The sequence below is a fragment of the Mustelus asterias genome, chromosome 7 (assembly GCF_964213995.1).
Source record: "Mustelus asterias chromosome 7, sMusAst1.hap1.1, whole genome shotgun sequence".
NCBI lineage: Eukaryota > Metazoa > Chordata > Chondrichthyes > Carcharhiniformes > Triakidae > Mustelus > Mustelus asterias.
In genome coordinates, this window is record NC_135807.1 from 49,665,700 (window position 1) to 49,691,504 (window position 25,805).

General features: G+C 43.4%; 1 protein-coding gene across 1 annotated transcript in view; it reads right to left on the minus strand.

Moving 5' to 3' along the window:
• lrrcc1 (leucine rich repeat and coiled-coil centrosomal protein 1) overlaps nucleotides 1–25,805 on the minus strand; it is a 160,825-nt gene that overhangs the window by 51,081 nt on the left and 83,939 nt on the right. Inside the window, exons 11-12 of the mRNA XM_078217047.1 lie at nucleotides 7,651–7,855; nucleotides 4,310–4,449 (exon numbers count right to left, since the gene is read on the minus strand). Coding sequence (XP_078073173.1) covers nucleotides 4,310–4,449; nucleotides 7,651–7,855 — 345 coding nt within the window. The remainder of the gene's footprint in view (nucleotides 1–4,309; nucleotides 4,450–7,650; nucleotides 7,856–25,805) is intronic.

The window sequence follows — 25,805 nt, forward strand, 5'->3', positions numbered from 1 at the left end:
CAAACAAATTTGAGAGTGAGAGCTGGATTTTCATGGAGCTGGGGAGACTCTGTGGGGCATGTAAATGGTGACTGGGATCAGATGCCAGGGTCCCTGACCCCATTCCCAGGGTTTCCGATTTTCTGGAATGCCTTTTAAGGGTGCAGGATGGTTTATGTTGCACGTGCACTCCAATGTGGGGAATCGCACTTCCCAGTCCTTCAGAATTTTCATGAGTCAGGCCAACTTTACAGAGCCGTGGTTCATGGCACCTTAGATGATATGAAGCATAGGCTCCCCGAGGAAACATTTTGAAAAGCATGGTACTCATGCTCCTGATGCAAGGTATGCCACTCTACCACTAACCCCTTTGGCCCTTCAAGCCCACCCCACTATGGCCCCTTCATGTCCCCCATACCAGGGTGTGCTCCCTACTCTCATGGCTTTTCATGACCCCCATGCTTAGGTACACCCCCCCCCCCCCCACTATCCCCTCTGGCCCTCATTCCATGCCCATTTTGCAACCAAATAAACCTGTTGGACTTTAACGTGGTGTTGTTAAACTTCTTACTGACTCTGTAGAGCCAAGGCCTAAAGTTACTGCAATAATAATGATTCAGACTGAATGGACAAATTCAAAGTGCAAGTTTTGTTTTAACTGAAATAGTCTCCCTAAACCTGCCTTCTAATGGTTTTGATTGTTCAGTTTTTGGCCTATTGAGACACTCTGGGGAAAGTGGACTGTCCAGAGCTCCTGCTGTTCCACATTGTATAAAACCAATGAATCCTATGGTGACAATAGAACATGTAAAAATATTTAGTAAGCTATCACTGATAAATCTGCACTTTCTTACTATAGCCAATAAAAGTGTCAATTAGGCAGATCCTGTAAAGTATCAATTGCTAAAATTGCAAGCACTTGAAATCTCTTCATCTTGTGAAAATAAACTTGTGCAATTGACAGAAAGGGTCAGAGAGTAGATTTCTCAATCAAGCAATGTTTTATCTGGAGCTTAGTAGTTTCATCACTCAAATGGATTTCTGGGGTCTGAGCCAAGCCTCTTTGTGCATTCTTGGCTGAGAACCCAATCTGCCTCCAAACTCTTTTCTGTGTCGGCTGGCAGCCCATACCCATGCGCCCACAATGAAAACCCTGTCTTTTCTGGCATTTTCTCCCCATTTTCGAGGAAGAGGTCAGAAGTAACTGCAAAGTCAATCTACCATAGTATCCCTGAAGCTGACATAGTGGAAGGTTATAAAATGTTTTTTTTCCTTTGTGGATTAACTGGAAACATTGACAAATGTGAATCAAAATGCAAATGCGAAATTATCGAGTGTACAAAAATATTCCTTTTTGTTTTGATACACTCTTAAAAAATAAAAATATTTCAATGACTATTCCTTAAATAATTTCCATTTTAATGTAAAAGTCATAAATCATTTTCATTTTAATGTAAAAGTCATAAATAATAGCAACTTTTTATTAAGAGTACAGAGTGATAAATGATGACTAAAAGTAATTAAATTAGTTAAAAAGCAACTGTTACTTACCTCATTCTCATGCAGTAACTAAAGCAAACAACTAAATCTAATCAACCGTTTGTCCATAAATATTCAGTGTCCCATTTAAGTCATGCCTTCCCAAATGGGAAACTGCAGCAATTGATTAGAGAAGCTGTATGAAATTCCCAAATATCATTCGTGATGCAACATAAAACTGCACCAATATTATTCTGTTAGAAGCAAGCTGAATTTAAAAAAACAGAACATAATAAAGTCTGGTCAACTAGATGACAGATTAAGTAATTCTCTCAGCAAAGTCATTGACAGTATTGTAATGAAACTCTGCTGGAAAGGCTGAACAGACACATTTACTATTGCTTAGCCACTTGGTTGTACGTTGCAGTTTTTAATTGCCAAGAGGCCAACTAAATAAGTTACAACTCTTAATATTAAAAAGTCACATTGATAATCCTATATTTCTTTTCAAAGTTAGCATAAATACACTTGGAGACTACAAAATTAAAACATCAGGTGCTACGATTGATTAAAGTCAAACTGTTGTTACATTTTGTGATTTGTTCAGAAACTAAACACAATTGCTAGGATTTAGGTAATCTGGAGTTTAAAGATACTTATATCAAATGGACAGATCATTCTTAAGGGAAACATATAGTAAATTCCCTACAACCGCCACCATCGTTCCCTTTGGCAGCAAATCAAAAAGAAATAAAGGATGGGATTTTCTATTCCGGACCCAAGTCCCCTGGTGAGGGTGGGACCGGGAGAGTATCCTGCTGCATATCCTGGTGGGAACGTGTGCCAAATTGTGTAGTGCTGGCCTCATTATGCAGTGGGGCATTTCCCAATGTATTGTACAGTGGGGCAAGCTGGATGTCCTGCACCCTGCCATCATAGCGGGCGTCATATTTAAAAGGTGACCAGACATCAACTTCTTTGTCATGAGCCCACCGTGGAAGGAGAAGATAGGTTGGTGATCTCAAGGAGCTCCGACCCACAGATTCAGCAATGGTTCCCTTGAAGACTGCTCAATCCAGTCGAGGCCAGGAGGGATGTCCTGTAACCCAAGGATGGAAGGGGGGAGGCTGAGCCATGTGATCAACGCTGCATTGGAGGAAGTTGTCCAGGGCCTCCACTGAAGGACTGACCTACAGTGCAGGAAATGGATGAAGGACCTCATATATGCCATCGGGGCAAGTGAACCCTCAACTACTCACATTCACCTCACTGGGAATATGGACCTCAGTGGTAAGAGCACCATTTGTGCGGCCCATGCATAAAAGAGCTACACAATGTAATAAGGCGATGCCTCCTAGCCCCACTGCACATCATCTAGTCTGCTGGTGGAGAGGCTACTGTGCATCCCTAACTCTTCCAGAGAACTCAAGATGCTGTCTGTGGAGGGGTGAGAGTAGGGGATCGGGCATTGAGGACACCAGCAAGCACCTCTAATTATATGCTTCTGTGATCCTTTTCCTTCTATCTGTGTGGGTTCAGCACTCTGAAGGGTGCTGCTCCAGAACCCTTGTGGACAACCTGCAGTACATCAATCACATTGCACACAATCTAGTGAACTATTTAAAAAAGTGAAAGTATGAGGAAGGTACATGAAACCCAATTGATCTCAATCCCACCTTTTCCCTTTGTATAGGGAAAGCTTACGGCACAATAGGAAAGAGAGAAGACGGGAGGGGTCCTACCCAAACTGAGGAACCTTACAGAGTTCAAGGAGTGGGCAGTTCCAGCGGAGGAACCAGACCAAGCTTGTGCGGATGGAGAGGTCAGCTGGCAGTCTCCATCTGGTAAGGATCCATGCTTAATGTAGTCACACAGAAGCCAATGGTGCAGTGGTCACTCCTACCAATGTTGTCATAGACAGATGCATCTGCGACAAGCAGGTTGATGAGGATGAGGTCAAGTAAGTGTTTCCCTTTTGTTGGTTCCCTGAAGTCTCCCATTCAGAGTACATTCTGTGCCCTTGCCACCCTCAGTGCTTCCTCAGTGTTCAATATGGAGCAGTACTGATTCATTAGCTGACAGTCCTTGGTAATCAGCTGGAGGTTTCCTTGCCAATGTTTGGCAGAGAGACGAGACATCATGGGATCCAGAGTCGATGTTGAGGACTCCCAGGGCAACTCCCTCCTGACTATACCACTGTGTTGCCACCTCTGCTGAGTATGTCCTACCATTAGAACAGGACATACCCAGGGATGGTGGTGTCTGGGATATTATCTGCAATGTATGATTCTGTGAGTATGACTATGTCAGGCTGTTGGGAGACAGCTCTCCCAATTTTGGCATAAGCGTCCAGATATTAGTAAACAGGGCTTTGCAGGGTCGACAAGGCTGAGTTTGCAGTTGTTGTTTCTGGTGCCTAGGTTGATGCCTTTTAGACATTTTAGCAGTTTGATGCAACTGAGTAGCTTGCTAGGCCATTTCAGAGGCATTTAAGAGTCAACCACAATGATGTATCTGGAGTCACATGGTTTGACAGGGTTAACGTTAATCTTATATCAGAACTATTTTCATCGACCTGAACATCAACTCTGTCTCTCTCCTCAGATAGTGCCTGACCTGCTGAGTATTTCCAGCTTTTTGTATTCTTACAACATAAGCCAATGAATTAAATATAAGATTTAAAAAAAATATTTATTAATGTGCAAGTTTTTAAACTTGGGTTTAAACTTTGGTGGCGCTCCACAAAATCACTAATCTTTGCATATTAGAATAAACAATTACCAAAAGAAGAACAGAAGGTCTATTCAATTATGCAAATTAATACCAACTCGGCACTCATTACTCCCCATACCTGTGTGCTTGCTCTCGAGAAGCGAGGAGCTCCTGAAGCTGCTGAACCTTTTCTTTCTGCCGATGGAGGGAAATCTGCAATAACTCTCCTTCTCTTTGGGCTGATGAAACTTTTAGCTCTGCTTCTTGAATCCGTTTCATCTGTGCACAGAAATCACTAAATTCATTAAAGTGTCGCAATAAATCAAAGTCATAATTAGTAGAATATCCCCATAGGTTTGCTAGTATTTTCATTACCTCTTCCATACTGGTATAAAACAGAAACTTAACAAAACATCGTGAACCTTTTGAGAAAAAAAGGGGCCTCGTATGTCGTATGGTGAGACTTCCAGAATTCCAGGACAGTATCAGATAAAGATCAAGGATCCATCAAGGGCAGGTTCGCAGTGTTCATTCATTGATACAGCAAAATCCGTACCATGCTTTAAAGTCCTTCAAACCGAGTGTCCTCTTTTACAGGACTATAAACAATGGATTTTTAGCGCTGTTAATTCTTTAAACATAGAAATTGTTTACATTTTTAAAATGCTAATTATATTTCTTTAACTGCATATCAGCAGTATGATGTACTGTAAATTTATGAAAGTGATCGTCATGTGGAATTAGGTATTTTTGAAATCAAGAATAATTTCTTAATCCATAGCATTAGTGGAATAAAAGAAATGTTATTAAACATTGCACTCTTTTTAATTTAAGAATAAACATGCCTTTTACCAAAGGCTGTGAAAGATTCATAATTATACTCCATGCATATATTATACTGAAAAATAAGAAAGCATCAAAATAATCAGCATTCCCGAAATCACAATGCAAATTGAGTTAGTTCTGGATAAATTAAGCTTTGATGTCACATGCTTCAAAGGGTCATAATTTCCTCCGATATTGATCAAAACTTCAATTAGCAATCCAGAGTATACAGCTAGAAAAAGCTTCACTCAAAAGTTACAAAACATATACAGACATGTTGAAGTTTTGGTCTTGCATGTATCAGGACATTTCATAAGAATACCAATATAAAAGTGAAAAATAATAATTTATACTGATCAGAGAGTGCTAACTGGACTCTAATTGATAGACGCAATGCCACAGAGGATGCTCTAGTTGATTGTGACTGACAGTTAACTTGGCAACATTATTAAAGATTTAAACCAGAAAGCTTGACATTGATTGGTCAAGGCATTGTCCTGAGGAATGCGTTTGTGAATGGTTATCACTTATTTTGTTAGCTGAAACAGATGAAATGTGTGTACATGTTCTTTCTATTTGCAAAGGACAGGGCCCCGTATATTAATATATGCAGCTTCCAATACATGCAAATGTGTCACAGAGTGCAACTGACAATCTTAAATTGGTTGCTAGCGTAATGTAAATTGCTGATTTCCCCTTATATTAGTATTCTTGAGAACTGTCCTGGCAAGTGCAAGATGAAAAGCTTCGACATGTTTGTTTTTCAGCAATACAGAAGTTCTGTACTACCAAACAATTACTCTTTTTTAAACTACCTGCCAGAGTATCATATTACAAGTTTGGTCTACAGGAGAAAACTTTATATTTTTTAAAGAAAATTTTGTTTATTGACAACAGGGGTTGCAATTGGGGCTGCAAATTGTTGCCTGTTCAGTTTTTAAGATAGAGGTGGTTAAGATCTAAAATGTATGTACCCACCTCACCTGAATGGTTGTGGCACTAGCTGTTCCACCTCATGTTTTTTTCTGCTCCTGAACACTGCCAGCAAGAGTTCCCAGCAGTGTTGTTTGCCATATGGAACATTCAGCCTGCCCTCTTTTAAAGGCAGACTGTCTTTTAAAGGGAAGCCAGACAAAAGATTTGCGAAATGAAAATGGTTGCAAACTGTATACCAGAGAGATCCAAAGTGATGAATGTGGATTTGGAAACATTAACGGTGTAGGTGAGCATGACAGGGGACACCATGGTGCAAGAGGAGGCCAGGGAACCATCGAGGACTCCCCTCAAAAGGGAGTTTGTTTTTTAAATTATTCTTTCCTGGGATATGGGTGACATTGGAAAGGCCAGCATTTGTTTGTTTCCCTAACTGCCCTTAAATTGAGTGACTTGCTCAGTCATTTCAGAGGGCACTTCAGAGTCAACCACATTGCTTTGAGTTTGGAGTCATATGCAAGCCAAACCAGATAATGATGTAAAATCTCTTTCTCTGAAGAACATTGGTGAACCAGATGGGTTTTTACAACAATCAATGATGAATTCAAGGGCACCCTTTCTGGGTCTATCTTTCAATTCCATATTTGACTCATTGAATTTAAATTCCACCAGCTGTCATGGTGGGATTGAACCTGTGACACAGAGGGGCAGCCAGGGTCTCTGGATTACTAGTCCAGTGACTTTACCACTCTGCCAATGTCTCCGCCTAGTGGGAGCAGACGGCCAGCAAGGGCAACTTCGGAAGCCTGGACCTGAGGACGTGGCAGCTCTGCTTTCAGAAACCTAAGAATGATTGCCTGCAGGAGAAACAAAGCGAACAACAACATGGGATTAATGTCAAGGCCCTGTCACTAGATCTGACACTCGTAACCACTAGCTCAGACACAGGCACTGAACCTACCTTGAAGACTGGCATAGAATACCAGCACATGTTGAGTTGATGGGCACGAGTAGACTGCAACCAAGCCAGACTGAAAGGATGGTTCCATTATCAACTTACTGAAGAGAGAATTGGCAGTAAAGTACTGCTGAACAGGACTCAAATGAGGACCTTAATGGTATCGCATTCAGGAGAATGCTGAATTGGCATGGCACACTGAGATGCTGGGTACATTCACTGCCTTTCACTGTCAAGGGGCATGGAGGACTCTGGCTCCAACTTGGGAGGGCATCTCACCGAGTTTGCCCTCTTCACTGCTTCAGCTCCATCTCCCTGTCATGCTGCAGATTCAACAGTACTGGCCTGCGGCCACCATACCTGTTGCAGTCTTCATGTGCACAAATCATCTACTCTTCTGCCATCCTGTGAGGACTTTGGCAAAATCCAGGAACACGACAAACACCTCCAAAATGAATCTTTCAGACATTGCTATAGAAAAGGTTCCAAAAACTGAACTTATCAGCAATCTGGGTGGCTGGTCCTTTCGATAACTCAACTGCAGGGCCGAACTTGTTGACTCTCTTTTTTGTCAAGAGTGCTCAAAAAGAAAGCAGCATATCTTAGAACTCATCATTACTAATCACATAGAAGATCCATCAAATTTCAAAATGAAGGGTAGTTTTTTGAAGGATTAGCCATTTAGGCATCAGATGACTAATATGGGCACTCTAGTGCAACATTAATAAACTGCATTTACAAATCAGAGCTATTTATTCAATTACCTCCACAGCTTGGTGCTGCAGTCTTTGCGACTCTGTTTTCAACATTGTTCCTTCAAGAGATTGCATCATCTTGCGTTGGTCTTCCTCAGTAGTCTTTAACTTTCTTAACTCCTCTGTAAGGATCCCTATTTTCTTTTTTAACTCTACAACATAAGCTTGTAATTGGCTTCGAGCTTCTTTCTCTTTCATAAGTAGCTCTTTTAACCTGAAAGTTATAAAGAACAGAAATCTGAATTGAAAGCACATTCCAACAGACTCAAGAACAGCTTCTTCCCTGCTGTCATCCACTTTTGAATGGTCCTATCATATATTAAGCTGATCTTTCTCTGCACCTTATCTGTAACTGCAACACTATATTCTGCACCCTAATCCTTTCCTTCTCCCCTGTGTACTCTATGAATGGTACGTTTTGACTGTATAGCGCAAGAAACAATACTTTTCACTGTATCCCAATACACGTGACAATAAAAAAAACAAATCAAATCTTTGGGGGAAACCCATGCAAATACAGAGAGAACGTGCAAACTCCACACAGTCACCCAAGGCCGGAATCAAACCCAGATCCCCTGGCGCTGTGAGGCAGCAGTGCTAACCGCTGTGCCACCATGCCACATGGTTCATGGCTTCTATGGCTTTGGTGACAAAACACTGGAATCAATTCTTAAGTATTAAATGAAAATATTTTGAAAGCCGTCCAAACTCAGTCGAAGTGAAAGCATGTTACCAAAAATTCACAAATTTTGATAAGTTCTTGTTAAACCAAATCGTACTGGATTTTCAATGATTGAAGAACGCAAGAATTATAAATTCCTCTTCCTTCAAAAAGCTGATATCGCCTTCAAACAGCATTTGCTTTGGCACCAAATATGACACTGCTTGTATCAATGAAGTAAACAAGAAAGCCAGATATGCTCATTATTAATGCTTGGAATTAGAACTAAAAAAACGGGAAAAAGAATGTCTGATGAACTGTCAGGGTCCCTCTGATCCAAACCCAAGTGGATTAGAAGAAAAATCACTAAACCACAGGAGCAGCAGCTAACGAGAACACTTGAGAATTACTGTTTGTTCATGCCAGCTCTTGGAGATACTGCAAATGAATTAACTTCAGCTGTTTTATTTCTGCTATTTTTTTGTTAACCACATACACCTTTGTCTCAACAGGAAAGCATACCACACAGCTGATGAGTAACAGAATTATGTTTTGTATGAGATGTTGTCCTGTCATTCTTTTGCAGATTATCCTGCAATGTGTTTTGTGTGCTGCGCGATATAATGCAAATCCTTGAATAGAACAAATGCCTTGTCCCTAAAAACATATTGTGTGCGTGTGGGGATAGGTGATGCTGTATTATGTGTGAATGTTAAAATATATCTAGTTTGGGGAACAACGTATGACAATAAACTTGGAAGATATTTTGAAGGCCATTTGCCACAACATTTATAATTTTAATACATATTTTTTCCTGTTCTCAGTGAAAATAATGACAGACTTGATACTTCACTTGAAATAAAAAATCTATGCGTATGCAAACTGTTTCATATTTTAGACATTCTGATTTACAGCAATTAAAAATGCAAAGCCAAATCATCTGGTGAAAGAAGATTGCTCTACTTGGACTACCAAAGGACCAGGTCATTGTTTAGGTAGCTAATATAAATGGGATTGCCCCTTTTTCACACTCCTTTGATATTACCCTTACATTATACATTGAAGACTTGTTGTAAAGTGAGATATGTTAATTTTTGTTTGCTCACATATATTATGAGCAAGCTACAAAGAATGAGTTAATTAGGAATGAGAATACCTGACAAAATCATTTTCACTGATATTCAGTAAATCCCTGACTCACCTTCAGCAGCACAGGAATCATTTTTAACAGGGATTGTGTTGCAAGCACTTCTTTCTATATATCCACTTCCTCATATGTGTCCTGCTTACTTCTTGAATATTTCCTGTTACAGCTTGACTCGTATTGTTATAAAGCAACATACACTTTTCTTACAAGCAATGAGACTGGACAGCCCTTCATATAATTAGAAAATCTACATTGTATCCAACTTGCATCACACAAAATAAAGCATAAAAGCCAAATTATGGCTTTTTTGTAAACTGACAGCTTTTTAAATGCATGTTAATCACTATTTTTTTGCTTTAACATTTATTTGCAAGATATAAAATTCGGTGCTTTGTGGAAAAAGATAATCTAGAATTAATTTTAAAAGCAGTCCTTCTCTACAACCTCAAATAACCACAATAGGGTAAGAATTATTTTTAGTTGGTGAAAAATTGAACTGATTTGCATGGTCAGAAATGACAGTACTTTTCGTTATAGATTTCAAAGCTCAGTGCCTCAAAGACAGTACAAAAAAATGTCTGAAGGGTGTTGCTGTTAGTGAAAGCTGCTGTCAAACCTCACTATTCATCTTCCATGATTCCACAATCCCTGTTACAATATTTCTAGTACTTCTGCATACTCCCAACCCAAATTTTTGCACAATGGCACTAATAACCCAGTGCTTTTACACCTCAAGATCATTATCCTAACACCATCACGACCCAGCTTCCAAGCCCACCTATTCTCCACTTCCAACGTATCACTCAATGGCCCTACTCCCTGACGAAATGACTCATTCCACCACACTTCCAGATCACATCATCCCTCCACTCTGCCACACCTATTTTTATTGTTTTCAGATCTTTGGAACATCCTCCACACACTAACTCCTCTCCCTCAGAGCTGCTCATATGCCTCCTACTGACCTTTAACTTATCATCCTGTGAACCTTTAACAAAGAAAGCCATGTCATGGGAAGGAGAACAGAGAAAGAGGGAAAAAGTGGAAACGGACCGGTTGTTTTTTCGTTTGTAATTTTAAAATTTGAAAAAATCAATTGCTGAAATATTTAATTTCATCCCCAAAACACCCACTAAAATAATCAAGGGAGCCGATGCATGTGCATGGCCACATTGACTGTATAAGGGAGACTTTAACTCCCCCGGGGTGGTAGCAGATTTAAAGTGGAGGCGGTCAACTATATTTCTAAGAGACTTCCACTTGCGGCTGAGGTGTCCACCTGAAACAGTCAAGAACCTTATTAATCTATGCAAAAATGGGGCCCAATGACGCACAAAGAACCCTGATGCTACTTTACACAGCAGGACTACTCCATGAGCCTCTATGAGAATCATGTGGCTGTCTACCACCTCAACCTGCCATCTCTCTGCAATTTCACAAAGCAACAGCTAGGAACTGACTGCCTAAAGAATGATGTGGAGATGCCGGCGTTGGACTGGGGTAAGCACAGAAAGAAGTCTCACAACACCAGGTTGAAGTCCAACAGGTTTATTTGGTAGCACAAGCCACTAGCCCCTTCATCAGGTGAGTGGGAGTTCTGTTCACAAACAGGGCATATAAAGACACAAACTCAATTTACAAAATAATGGTTGGAATGTAAGTCTTTACAGGTAATCAAGTCTTAAAGGTACAATGTGAGTGGAGAGAGGGTTAAGCACAGGTTAAAGAGATGTGTATTGTCTCCAGCCAGGATAGTTAGTGAAATTTTGCAAGCCCAGGCAAGGTCGTGGGGGTTACAGATAGTGTGACATGAACCCAAGATCCCGGTTGAGGCCATCCTCATGTGTGCGGAACTTGGCTATCAGTCTCTGCTCAGTGACTCTGCGCTGTCGTGTGCCGCGAAGACTGCCTTGGAGAATGCTTACTCGAAGATCAGAGGCCGAATGCCCGTTCCCCAACAGGAAGAGAACACTCTTGCCTGGTGATTGCCGAGCAGTGTTCATTCATCCATTGTCGTAGCATCTGCATGGTCTCCCCAATGTATCATGCCTCGGGACATCCTTTCCTGCAGCGTATCAGGTAGACAACGTTGGCCAAGTTGCAAGTGTATGTACCGTGTACTTGGTGGATGGTGTTCTCACGTGAGATGATGGCATCCGTGTCGATGATCCAGTATGTTGCTGTGGCAGGGTTGTAAGGTGTCGTGGTCACTGTTCTCCTGAAGGCAGGGTAGTTTGCTGCGGAGAATGGTCTGTTTGAGGTTGTGCGGTTGTTTGAAGGCAAGTAGTGGGGGTGAGGGGATGGCCTTGGCGAAATGTTCGTCTTCATCAATGACATGTTGAAGGCTCCGGAGAAGATGTTATAGCTTCTCCGCTGTGGGAAAGTACTGGACAACGAAGGGTACTCTGTCCGCCGTGTCCCGTGTTTGTCTTCTGAGGAGTCAGTGCGGTTTTTCGCTGTGGTGCGTCGGAACTGTTGATTGATGAGTCGAGCGCCATATCCTGTTCTTATGGGGGCAGCTTTCAGTATCTGGAGGTGTCTGTTGCGATCCTCCTCATCTGAGCAGATCCTGTGTATACGGAGGGCTTGTCCGTAGGAGATGGCTTCTCCAACGTGATTAGGGTGGAAGCTGGAGAAGTGGAGCATCGTGAGGTTATCCGTGGGCTTGCAGTACAGTGAAGTGTTGAGGTGACCGCCCTTGATGGAGATGCGTGTGTCCAAGAATGCAACCGATTCCACAGAGTAGTCCATGGTGAGTCTGATGGTGGGATGGAACCTGTTGATGTCATCATATAGTTGTGTCAGTGATTGTTCACCATGAGTCCAAAGGAAGAAAATGTCATCGATGTATCGAGTGTATAGCATCGGTTGAAGGTCCTGTGCGGTGAAGAGGTCTTGTTCAAACCTGTGCATGAAGATGTTGGCATATTGAGGTGCAAATTTGGTCCCCATGGCTGTTCCGTGTGTCTGGATGAAGAACTCGTTGTTGGAGGTGAGGACATTGTGGTCCAGGATGAAGCGGATGAATTGAAAAATTGCATCTGGAGATTGGCAGTTGTCGGCGTTGAGTACTGAGACAGTTGCAGTTGAAACCCATTGTACAAAGAACCCCCAGCTTTTGTCGCGACACTACGGACTTTCTACAGAAACTCAGCACACATGGAGCAGTTGAACCAGGAGCACTCCTCGTCACAATGGATGTCTCGGCACTCTACACCAGCATCCCCCACGACGATGGCATTGCTGCAACTGTCTTAGTGAGGAGGATCGCAACAGACACCTCCAGGCACTGAAAGCTGCCCTCATAAGAACAGGATATGGCGCTTGACTCATCGATCGACAGTTCCAACGTGCCTCAGCAAAAAACCGCACTGACCTCCTCAGAAGACAAACACGGGACACGGCGGACAGAGTACCCTTCGTCATCCAGTACTTCCCCGGAGCGGAGAAGCTACGACATCTCCTCCGGAGCCTTCAACATTTCATCGATGAAGACGAACATCTCGCCAAGGCCATCCCCACACCCCCACTTCTTGCCTTCAAACAACCGCACAACCTCAAACAGACCGTTCCCCGCAGCAAACTACCCAGCCTTCAGGAGAACAGTGACCATGACTCCACACAACCCTGCCACAGCAACCGCTGCAAGACGTGCCGGATCATCGATACAGATGCCATCATCTGACATGAGAACACCATCCACCATGTACACGGTACATATACTTGCAACTCGGCCAATGTTGTCTACCTGATACGCTGCAGGAAAGGATGTCCCGAAGCATGGTACATTGGGGAGACCATGCAGACGCTACGACAACGGATGAATGAACACCGCTTGACAATCACCAGGCAAGAGTGTTCTCTTCCTGTTGGGGAACACTTCAGCGGTCACGGGCATTTGCCTCTGATCTTTGGGTAAGCGTTCTCCAAGTCGGCCTTCACGGCACACGACAGCGCAGAGTTGCTGAGCAGAGACTGATAGCCAAGTTCCGCATACTCGAGGACGGCCTCAACCGGGATCTTGGGTTCATGTCACACTATCTGTAACCCCCATTACTTGCCTGGGCTTGCAAAATCTCACTAACTGTCCTGGCTGGAGACAATACACATCTCTTTAACCTGTGCTTAACCCTCTCTCCACTCACATTGTCTGTACCTTTAAGACTTGATTACCTGTAAAGACTTACATTCCAACCATTATTTTGTAAATTGAGTTTGTGTCTTTATATGCCCTGTTTGTGAGCAGAACTCCCACTCACCTGATGAAGGGGCAGCGCTCCGAAAGCTAGTGGCTGGTGCTACCAAATAAACCTGTTGAACTTTAACCTGGTATTGTGAGACTTCTTTCTGTGCCTGACGAATGACAGACCTAAATCTGTCCAACACATTTTATCGCTAAAAACATTTGTTCTTCATTTCACAAAGCAATATAATGCACCAAATCATTCTAGCAGGCCGCATTTATAATGCAAAATACATTCAAGTCTGTTCAGCCATTCAATTTGACCATAATTAATTAACCTTCATTTACCCTCCTTGGTTTCATTCCCTTACTTGAACCAAAATGTGTGGGGGTCTGGATTTTCATTCCTGAGGTGGATAGGCACCCACCAGCCTTTGCCCTTGCACTCTCTAACAAGTCACTCAGTATCGACCACGGGCAGAACTCAGGAGCCATTCGGAGATGAAATATAGTCCTAAATATCTATTGCAGGATTCACTACCTAAAAAAAAATCGAATTCATAAAAGCCTATTGAATAGGGGCGATTCTCCCATCCCGCTGCGCTGATTTTTTAGCACAGCGGGCTGAGAAATTTAAGCAGCATTGGATTAGCGTGATATGCACTGGGCGTCTGGCCCCAAGCGCGTCTCGGCGCCGACAGCTTTGCGCCAGAAATCGGCATGCAGCTGCATTACATATGCCCTTCATTTAAATATGATTTAAATGACATTAGCGGGCCGGGACTGAAGTCTAGTTAGTTCCCCCCCACAGTGCCAAGGGGGCGGAACCTGATGGAGGGGCATAGCCTGATGGGGATGGTGTCTCTGGGAGGGCGATTGGTGGGGGTGGGTATCCCGCTGCCACTCTGCAGTTGGGATCTGTGAGGAAGGGAGGAAGGCCAACGATCGGGGCATGCCATCGGGGTGGGTGTGGGGGGGGGCGGGGTCAGGACTGCCGGTGGTGGGAGGTGGGTTGTGCAAATTGAGGTGAGCTGGGAGGGGGTTGAATCCAGATCCGGGCACTGTTCTGGTGCGAGCGATTGCGCAGGCCAGCGACAGGGAAGCCGGCAGTGCGGGCCACTGCCCATACGCCGGCCTCGGCGCTGACAGATTGGCGCATGCGCAGTGGCCCGCTCAGCGCTATGCTGCTGGCCTTTCTAGCGGGAATAGGCCCTGCCCACTGATATTTAGCGTGATTTACACTGTTGCACTGTGCAGTAAGAAGTTTAACAACACCAGGTTAAAGTCCAACAGGTTTATTTGGTAGCAAAAGCCACACAAGCTTTCGGAGCTGCAAGCCCCTTCTTCAGGTGAGTGGGAATTCTGTTAACAAACAGAGCATATAAAGACACAAACTCAATTTACATGAATAATGGTTGGAATGCGAATACTTACAACTAATCAAGTCTTTAAGAAACAAAACAGCATGAGTGGAGAGAGCATCAAGACAGGCTAAAAAGATGTGTATTGTCTCCAGACAAGACAGCCAGTGAAACTCTGTGGGGGTTACAAATAGTGTGCCATGAACCCAATATCCCGGTTGAGGCCGTCCTCGTGTGTGCGGAACTTGGCTATCAGTTTCTGCTCAGCGACTCTGCGCCGTCGTGTGTCGCGAAGGCTGCCTTGGAGAACGCTTACCCGAATATCAGAGGCCGAATGCCCGTGACCACTGAAGTGCTCCCCAACAGGAAGAGAACAGTCTTGCCTGGTGATTGTCGAACGGTGTTCATTCATCCGTTGTCGCAGCGTCTGCATAGTTTCCCCAATGTACCATGCCTCGGGACATCCTTTCTTGCAGCGTATCAGGTAGACAACGTTGGCCGAGTTGCAAGAGTATGTACCGTGTACCTGGTGGATGGTGTTCTCACCGCACAACCTCAAACAGACCATTGTCCGCAGCAAACTACCCAGCCTTCAGGAGAACAGTGAGCATGACACCACACAACCCTGCCACAGCAATCTCTGCAAGACGTGCCGGATCATCGACACAGATGCCATCATCTCACGTGAGAACACCATCCACCAGGTACACGGTACATACTCTTGCAACTCGGCCAACGTTGTCTACCTGATACGCTGCAAGAAAGGATCATAGAAGAAATCATAGAAACCCTACAGTACAGAAAGAGGCCATTCGGCCCATCGGGTCTGCACCGACCACAATCCCACCCAGGCCCTACCCCTATATCCCTACATATTTTACCCGCTAATCCCTCTAATCTACGCATCCCAGCACACTAAGGGGCAATTTTAGCATGGCCAATCAACCTAACCCGCACATCTTTGGACTGTGGGAGGAAACCGGAGCACCCGGAGGAAACCCACGCAGACACGAGGAGAATGTGCAAACTCCACACAGACAGTGACCCAAGCCGGGAATCGAACCCAGGACCCTGGAGCTGTGAAGCAGCAGTGCTAACCACTGTGCTACCGTGTCGCCCAATGTCCCGAGGCATGGTACATTGGGGAAACTATGCAGACGCTGCGACAACGGATGAATGAACACCGCTCGACAATCACCAGGCAAGACTGTTCTCTTCCTGTTGGGGAGCACTTCAGCGGTCGCGGGCATTCGGCCTCTGATATTCGGGTAAGCGTTCTCCAAGGCGGCCTTCGCGACACACGACGGCGCAGAGTCGCTGAGCAGAAACTGATAGCCAAGTTCCGCACACATGAGGACGGCCTCAACCGGGATATTGGGTTCATGGCACACTATTTGTAACCCCCACAGAGTTTCACTGGCTGTCTTGTCTGGAGACAATACACATCTTTTTAGCCTGTCTTGATGCTCTCTCCACTCATGCTGTTTTGTTTCTTAAAGACTTGATTAGCTGTAAGTATTCGCATTCCAACCATTATTCATGTAAACTGAGTTTGTGTCTTTATATGCTCTGTTTGTGAACAGAATTCCCACTCACCTGAAGAAGGGGCTTAGAGCTCCGAAAGCTTGTGTGGCTTTTGCTACCAAATAAACCTGTTGGACTTTAACCTGGTGTTGTTAAACTTCTTACTGTGTTTACCCCAGTCCAACGCCGGCATCTCCACATCAGCACTGTGCAGTGCACAGAGTGTGGAAAATTCATTTCTAAACTCCCACTGAAAAAAACTGTGATTTACTCTAGTTTTCACACAAATTCGACACTTAGAATGTTTTTGGAGAATCACCCCCAATATATTTGCAACTCCTCAGAAATACAAAATTCTCTTATATAAACGAACATTCATACCAATAGATCAAAGACAGCTAATCCTTTAATAATCTCAGAGCTGTGAATCAAACTTTAAACATACAGCCCCCCACAGTGATAGTGATAGGTTGTGGAAAGCAGTCAAGAATGAATAATGATAGCACTAAGGGTTATATCAACAAACAGGTATTGAAACTGCTGAACATATATTTTTCAATTCACAGACATCGGCAAGCAGTTTTTCATTTTTAAAGGGCTGGCCTTTTAAATGACTTGACAGCTGAGCGTCCCATTCCCTTTATCTACCCTTCATGAGCATTCATGATTTCCCTAATAATGTTTCACTCCCGCACTGTGGTGTAGGATGCTTGCTTCAGCAAAAATGAGGTCTGAACTCAGCAATAAGTTCAAATGGCAAAATGGTACTGTTGTGTTGGGATTTCCCACAAGTGGGTATCCCGTTTCCCCAACCCCTGGCGAAAATGGCTTCTGCTAATATGGGAGTGGGATTTCCAAATCTTGAGTCCATCCGCCTTCGTGAATATGTCTTGGGCTCTTCAAAATTCTGCAAAAATCCATGCCTCAATCTCAGTCTTGAAAATTTCAATTGGCCCAACATGCGGAGTTTTTATTTGCGGCTAGGTTCCCAATTTCACCAACTCTCTGTGCCTTCTGATTCCTGAATGGCACAGCTCTCATTTTAAGATTGACCCCTCTTGGTTTTGGATTTCTGCCACCAGAGGAACTTGGTTCTCTGCAGATGCCTTTTTAACAGTATGATTAAAATACCCCTCAACCATCCAAGCTCAAAGGAATACAAGCTGTTTATGCAACCTGTCCCCAGAATTTAATCTCTTAAACCCTTCTAAGGGGGCTCATCCCTTAGCAGTTTCTCTTGGGTAATTAGGGATAGGCAACAAATGCAGGGATGCTCACATCCTGTGAATGAATAAAAGATAACTGAAAGCTGTACTCCAAATGGGGTCTGACCAAGGCTCAATACAAATGTAGCATTGCTTCCTCACTTTTGAATTCTAAAAAGTAAAGTAAAGTTCATTTATTAGTCACAAGTAGGCTTTCATCCATACTGCAATGAAGTTACTGTGAAAATCCCTAGTCGCCACACTCCGGCGCCTGTTTGGGTACACCGAGGGAGAATTTAGCATGGCCAATGCACCTAATCTGCACACCTTTGGACTGTGGGAGGAAACCGGAGCACCCAGAGGAAACCCACGCAGACACAGGAAGAACGTGCAAACTCCACACAGACAGTGATCCAAGCCAGTAATTGAACGTGGGTCCCTGGCACTGTGAAGCAGCAGTGCAAACCACTGTGCCATCATGTCATTCCTTGAGATAGAGGTAAACATTCCATCAGCCTTTCTGATTACTTTTTGCTCATGCAAACTATTCTTTAGTGATTTGTGTACATAGACATGGACTTTCCCCCTTCACTGCTCCTGGTCTCTTAATGCTGAAAAAAAAATTCCGATTTGTCTTTCTCAGATACAAAGTGAATGGCCTCACACTTCTTCACAGCCATAGTTCTGCCCACTCACTTAATCTATGTCTCTTTGTAGCTTCTTGCTCCTTTGTACAACATTTTGTATTTCTCAAGTTACCTGTCATTTGCAAACATGAATAAGTAACTCTTTAATCCTTCAACCAAATCATCAAAATATATTGTGAAAACTGAGGCCTAAGCACAAATCCAATGCTACTTATTACATTCCACCAACGGGAGAATGACACTTTCTCCTTGCTCTGTCTCCTACCTCCCAACCAATTAGCAACCCATGCCACAAGCTTACCACCAATTTCATGCAGTTCAACTTTTACTAATAATCTCTTGTGCAGAATCTCAGCAAATATGGAAGTCCATCTCGGCAACATTCGTAGATAGTCCCCTACAAACTATGCCAGTAACTGGTTACCTCCACAGTGATTCAACCGTCAGTTAGACATTACCTGGTCATTACAAAGCCACAATGACCATCTTTGTTCAACTGACAATTGTATGTGATCAGTCACTCTGGGTAAAGTTTTAAGGGGTAAGGGAATGGGGACAGTGTGCAGGGGAAGGGATGGGATCCTGGGTTCTGGTACGGAACGATGGGATAAATATCAGAAAACCACTGGTGTTTTGGAAGCCCAACATGATCTTGCTTACTTCCAACGTTTACTAGGGTTGTTAAGAGATACATGGAAACCCCTGTGGAATTGGAATGTGCTAAGGGCAAATCAATTCAGACTTTAACTTAGTATCCTTAGCTTTAACAAGCCACCACATGGATTTTCTGGCCTGTGTGAAACTCATCAAGTTTAACATGGAGAGAGCACAGCATGGATTCATCGGCCCTCTGAAACTGGTAGACTAAAAACGCTCGTCATGAACAACACCCATGTTACCTGGAATAGTGTCCCAATTTGAACTATTGGCTCTTGGTGTAGTTTTTTGGGGACACATCAAACCCCTGTGAGGAACTAGTCCAGTCATCGAACAACAATTATTAAAGAATGCATTTTGACTTTAAATTGGCGAGGTGGTGGCGGAGTGGTATTGTCACTGGACTAGTAATCCAGAGACACAGGCAAATGTAATGTTGTCATTTATCTCAAGAGGCTTGGAATACAAAAGCAGGGATGTACTTCTGAGGCTTTATAAAGCACTGGTTAGGCCCCATTTGGAGTACTGTGAGCAATTTTGGGCCCCACACCTCAGGAAGGACATACTGGCACTGGAGCGGGTCCAGCGGAGATTCACACGGATGATCCCAGGAATGGTAGGCCTGACATACGATGAACGTCTGAGGATCGTGGGATTATATTCATTGGAGTTTAGGAGGTTGAGGGGAGATCTGATAGAAACTTACAAGATAATGAACGGCTTAGATAGGATGGACGTAGGGAAGTTGTTTCCATTAACAGGGGAGACTAGGACGCGGGGGCACAGCCTTAGAATAAAAGGGAGTCACTTTAGAACAGAGATGAGGAGAAATTTCTTCAGCCAGAGAGTGGTGGGTCTGTGGAATTCATTGCCACAGAGGGCTGTGGAGGCCGAGACGTTGAGCGTCTTCAAGACAGAAATTGATAAATTCTTGATTTCTCGAGGAATTAAGGGCTATGGGGAGAGAGCGGGTAAATGGAGTTGAAATCAACCATGATTGAATGGTGGAGTGGACTCGATGGGCCGAATGGCCTTACTTCCGCTCCTATGTCTTATGGTCTTATGGTCTTATGGTAATGCTCTGTGGACCCGGGTTCGAATGGTACATAGTGAAATTTGAATTCAATAAAAATCTGAAATAAAAAAGTCTAATGACGAAATAGAAAGGGTCGACAGCTTCAAGCTTTTAGGTGTCCACATCACCAACAACCTGTCCAGGTCCCCCCATGCCGACGCTATAGTTAAGAAAGCCCACCAACGTCTCTATTTTCTCAGAAGACGAAGGAAATTTGGCATGTCAGCTACGACTCTCACTTACTTTTACAGATGCACCATAGAAAGCATTCTTTCTGGTTGAATCACAGCTTGGTATGGCTCCTGCTCTTTCCAAGACTGCAAGGAACTACAAAAGGTCATGAATGTAGCCCAATCCATCACGCAAACCAGCCTCCCATCCATTGACTCTGTCTACATTTCCCGCTGCCTCGGCAAAGCAACTAGCATAATTAAGGACCCAACGCACCCTGGACATTCGCTCTTCCACCTTTTTCCGTCGGGAAAAGAGACAAAAGTCTGAGGTCACATACCAAGATACAAAAGTCTGAGGTCAAGGTACTCAAGAACAGCTTCTTCCCTGCTGCTATCAGACTTTTGAATGAACGTACCTTACATTAAGTTCTGCAACACCAAGACTGTAACACTACATTCTGCACTCTCTCATTTCCTTCTCTATGAATGGTATGCTTTGTCTGTATGCAGCGCAAGAAACAATACTTTTCACTGTATGTTAATACATGTGACAATAATAAATTAAATCAAATCAAACCATTGTCGATTGTCGTAAAAACCCATCTGGTTCACTAATATCCTTTAGGGAAGGAAATCTGCCGTCCTCACCTGGTCTGGCCAACATGTGACTCCAGAACCACAGCAATGTGGTTGACTCTTAAATGCCCTGAGGGATGAGCAGTAAATGCTGGCCCTGCCAGCCAAGCCACATCCCATGAACGAATAAAAAAAAGGAATAAAAATACACAATTAAAAGGACTACAATACTCTAAGACACTTACATACATGAACAACTACACACACAGTTTATGTTGTTCCAAAATATACATACGATCCCTGAACTCATTAAGACTTCCCTTCCCGAAACAACATCCAAACTAAATAACTCTAAAGTCAAGTCCAGATGATCGTTATCACAGGGCTGATGATCAGGTCTGAAAAATGTCTTTTCCTGGTCCAGCAAAGATATTTAAATTGCCTTTATGAAGATTTCCTGCAATGTCTTGGCTTTAAGACTTAGATACAACACTAGAGCATCTCTGAGAGGTGAAAGAAGTCACAGGATCCCTTGGCTGTGAAATGGGTCCTAACCTCCTGATTGAGAGTTGTGGACTCATTTCTGGCTGTGAGGTGTGGAATGGCCTTGCCTGCTTCTGAGGGGGGGAGAAGGGGGTAACAGTTATACTGCTGCCTCTTTTGTTATTTCAAACTCGAGAGACGGCTATCCACATATTTCAAATTCTTTCCTTTTGTGGAGCTTAGTTAGCATTTCTATAGCCCTGAACCACCAAATCATGTCGGTGAACTGCTTCTACTTGGGGAACTTAACATTTATATAGCAGTCATCTAAGTACTCTACTCCTAGAGTAATTCACATCCGATCATCTTTAAATGCTCTCATGCTTTTGAAATGCCCTGACCACTTTTAGATGCTTGCCTGCCCCTGGAAATGCTGTTGTTACCTTTGCTAGGCAGATTTCTTTCTCACCGGCCTTTTTAAATTCTTGTTGCTGTAGCGACTAGGCAAATCCTTGACAGTCTTTAAAGAATGAATCTGCACAGCTTTGCCCTGTCTATGTGAGAGGCCGTGCTCATTGGACTTCATAGAAATCATAGAAACCCTACAGTGCAGAAGGAGGCCATTCGGCCCATCGAGTCTGCACCGATCACAATCCCACCCAGGCCCTACCCCCACATATTTACCCTCTAATCCCACTAACCTACGCATCTCAGGACACTAAGGGGCAATTTTTAACCTGGCCAATCAACCTAACCCGCACATCTTTGGACTGTGGGAGGAAACCGGAGCACCCGGAGGAAACCCACGCAGACACGAGGAGAATGTGCAAACTCCACACAGACAGTGACTTCTTCTGAGAGTACGCCTTCAATGCTTTACACTTGATTATTAACATTTGGGAAGTCATATCTGTTATCTTGGACTTTACTGACTGCAATCTGATCTTCTGTGCTGTCAGCTTTCAACGCAGCATTGGAGAATTTTTGTAGTACTATTGTGAAACTCTAATGAAATACAGAGGGAGCTGCAACACCATCAGGACCAGCTACCTTCCCCTTAGCCACATGTTGCTTTATAGGTGAGAGGGGATGGACACAGAGCCCCAGTTTGAAGGTGATGTTATTCCTAGCACAGGGCATATAGGTAGAAAATCAGGCTCAGGCTGAAAATCAGGAGGCTCAGGCTTCCATGGACTCCTCCCCAATGGGACAAGTGGGCATGCATTATCAGTGGCCACTAATGATAATAATGGCATTTTATCCAAGAAACACATTTGCAGTCCAAAGGCAGAATTGCAGTAAGGCTTAGAACAAAAAATTCATAGATGGACTCCATAATCAGGTTAAAAACATACCAACTTATCCTATTACTGCCATTTGGTGCTACCCCTGTGGCTTCAGCTCAGTTAGAGGCAGGTTGCTCATTTCCCTGGGGCCCATCGCAGGGCCTAAACACTCTTTTCAGGTGAAGCAACGCTGTCTGTTGCATTCAATGCTCCCAATGCAGTCTACTCTACACCGGAAAGACCAAACGCAGACTGGGTGACTGCTTTGCAGAACATCTTCGGTCGGTCCACAAGCAGAACCCAGACTTTCCTGTTGCTTGCCATTTCAGCACACTGCCCTCCTTTCCACATGTCTGTCCTTAGCCTTTTGCATTTTTCCAGTGAAGCCCAACGTAAACTGAAAGAACAGCATCGCATCTTCAATTTAGACACTTTACAGCCTTCAGGGCTGAACACTGAGTTCAACATCTTCAGAACATAAAGTCTCTTATCCACCTGCACTCCATCTCCATTCATTGTATTTCATTTCTTCTTTTCCTCTTATTCTTTTATTTTTATTACATAATATTCTCGCTTTCCATCCTAGTTCACACCCCTACCCCCTCTCCTCACCCCACTAGGGCCATCTGCCACATTCCTACATTCTACATCTTTGTTCTGCCATTTACACATCATGAATGGTATCAACACCATTCCTAGCCGTTATTGCCATTTACATTCCCTTTGTCTTTTTGTCGATACCATCCCTATCGATAACGCCCTCACCCTCGCAGTATAAATCTTGTCCTATTTTCCTTGCCTTCAGCTCTGCTGAAGGGTCATCATGAGTCGAAACGTTGGCTCTATTCTCTATCTACAGAAGCTGTCCAACCTGCTGAGAGTTTCAGCATTTTCTGTTTCTGTTTGCTCATTTCCCAAATCTGGTAGCTGAGATCTGTGAGTGCCCTGTCAAAGGCTGTCCAACTCGGTCTGCACAAAGGCAAGGGGAGAGGAGGCAGCAGATGGGACTCTGGCTGAGGCAGGAAGGGTGATTGGGGGTGGTGTTGCATTCCAATCATTATTCTGTAAATTGAGTTTGTGTCTCTGTATGCCCTGTTTGTGAGCACATCTCCCACTCCACCTGCCGAAGGAGCAGCACGCTCCGAAAGCTAGTGGCGTTTGCTACCAAATACACCTGTTGGACTTTAACCTGGTGTTGTTAGACCTCTTACAAGGCAATTAAAATCAGAGATGCTCAAGTAGCCTGAAGCAGTTCAACTATCTCAGAGCGTCATGGGGCTTGAAGAGATTAGAGATAAGGAGGAGCAAAGCCATGGAGAGGTTTGAAAACAAGGGTAAGAATTTTCAAATCAAGGCACTGTTTAAACGGGAAGTGTAGAAGGGGGGTACAGAAACCCCAAGGATTTTGATGACTATTAAAACAAAGTAGACAAGTTTAGAAGAGGGATCACAGCGTGCGTCATATATACAATGAGTAATCACAAGTGCCTCACATATATATAATGCGAAAGTATTGTCTGCAGAGACACATATAATTTGGTAGAGAATTTTGAATAACTATTGTAGATTTAAATGTAATTTCAAATGTCTTGTAAGCTTTGGCCAAGATGCAACCTGTGCCAAAGCATAATAAGAAACGAGCAGAACTAGACAGGCCACATTCCTTGGAAACAATAAGGTATTGAATGTCTTCACTTTTATCAGCCGAAGTCTTTGCAGCTGCAAGCTATCAGGGTTTTAATATGAACAGAGGCATTTAGCTTGTGGCTGCAGTGAATAGACATATTCAGCTTTTGCTGATAAGGGGTAACTAGCAGGCATAGTAAAATGACTCCCTGTCCATTCCCATGGAGGCGAGGGCGACACTTGATATTAATGTAATTGGAACATCCAGCTTGGATGACAGGTTTGGCGGGAGAAACGAAACTTCGAAAAGGTATGCATATCTGTTTTACACATGTAATGTAACGTCAGAGAGAACAAAGAACAAAGAACAATACAGCACAGGAACAGGCCCTTCGGCCCTCCAAGCCCGCGCCGCTCCCCGGTCCAGGATTGAATCCTGAATCCAGGATCCCCGCCCAATTTTCCAGCCTATCTACATACCAATATCCTATTGTTGGAAGTTGGAATCTTCCGGCTGCCTCTCTCCCAATGCGTATTGGTCAAATAAAGAATGTCTTTAACTGCATACTGTCTTTCGCAAGTCTTTTATTAGCTGGGTTCAGCTCAGTACATAGAACCAGAGGGAAGCCCCCTGGAAAACCACCCAACGGGAACAGATCTAGGTCAGTGATGTGTTTGTGACACTTGAGGTGGGATTTTCTGGCCGTGCTCGCCCCGAGACCGGAACATCCCACCGAGGTCAATGCATCTTTGCATGGTCTTGACCTACCCGCTACGATTCTCATGGTGGGTGGGAGGGGAAAATTCCACCCTTGGTGTGAGTCAAACCATGGACAGCAAGCAGAGTTTTCGGCATGTTTAAGTTAATGGAGGGTGGGAATTACTCCATATACACCCAAATTATATTTGGTAATTGACACAATTAATGATCTTATGTTTTTAAAGAATATTTTAGAATTGAACTGAAGAATCTCATCCATTCTTTCCCTATTTCATCACTTCATTTACAGTGTTCCTCTGAAAGATTACGTAGAGTGGATTTATGTGAACACATAAAAACTTCGTGACCTTAGCAGATTTTATAGAACAAATCATCTTCCATAGTCTGTTTGGTATGTTAATGAAGTTTGCATACTAAACACAAAACTTGATGAATTAAAATGTTTTGCCTATAAACTACGTGCATCATTGATCAGAAAAATCTTCAAAAGCAGAAAGCTGCATAAACATATTATTTTGGCATTATAAAGTGAATAGTAAATATTCGGTAAGTTACTCCATTAAATGCTCATAAATGCTCATATAATAACAGTCCATCAGATTCATTTTTGCTTTTTTTTAAATTACGCACAATTGATCACCATAGTGAAATGCAGTGAATTGCATAGTGAAACTCAGCTTTTTAATTCCTGCAAATACGAAACAATTTCAGCAAGATCAAATTTGCAATTTAGCAAACAGTCCTTGCATTGTAATATTCCTTATTTCATGATCAATAGTCTCTAAATATACTGAATTCAAATACAGCCTGTTTCTTATCAATGTATTTTAATCAGCAAA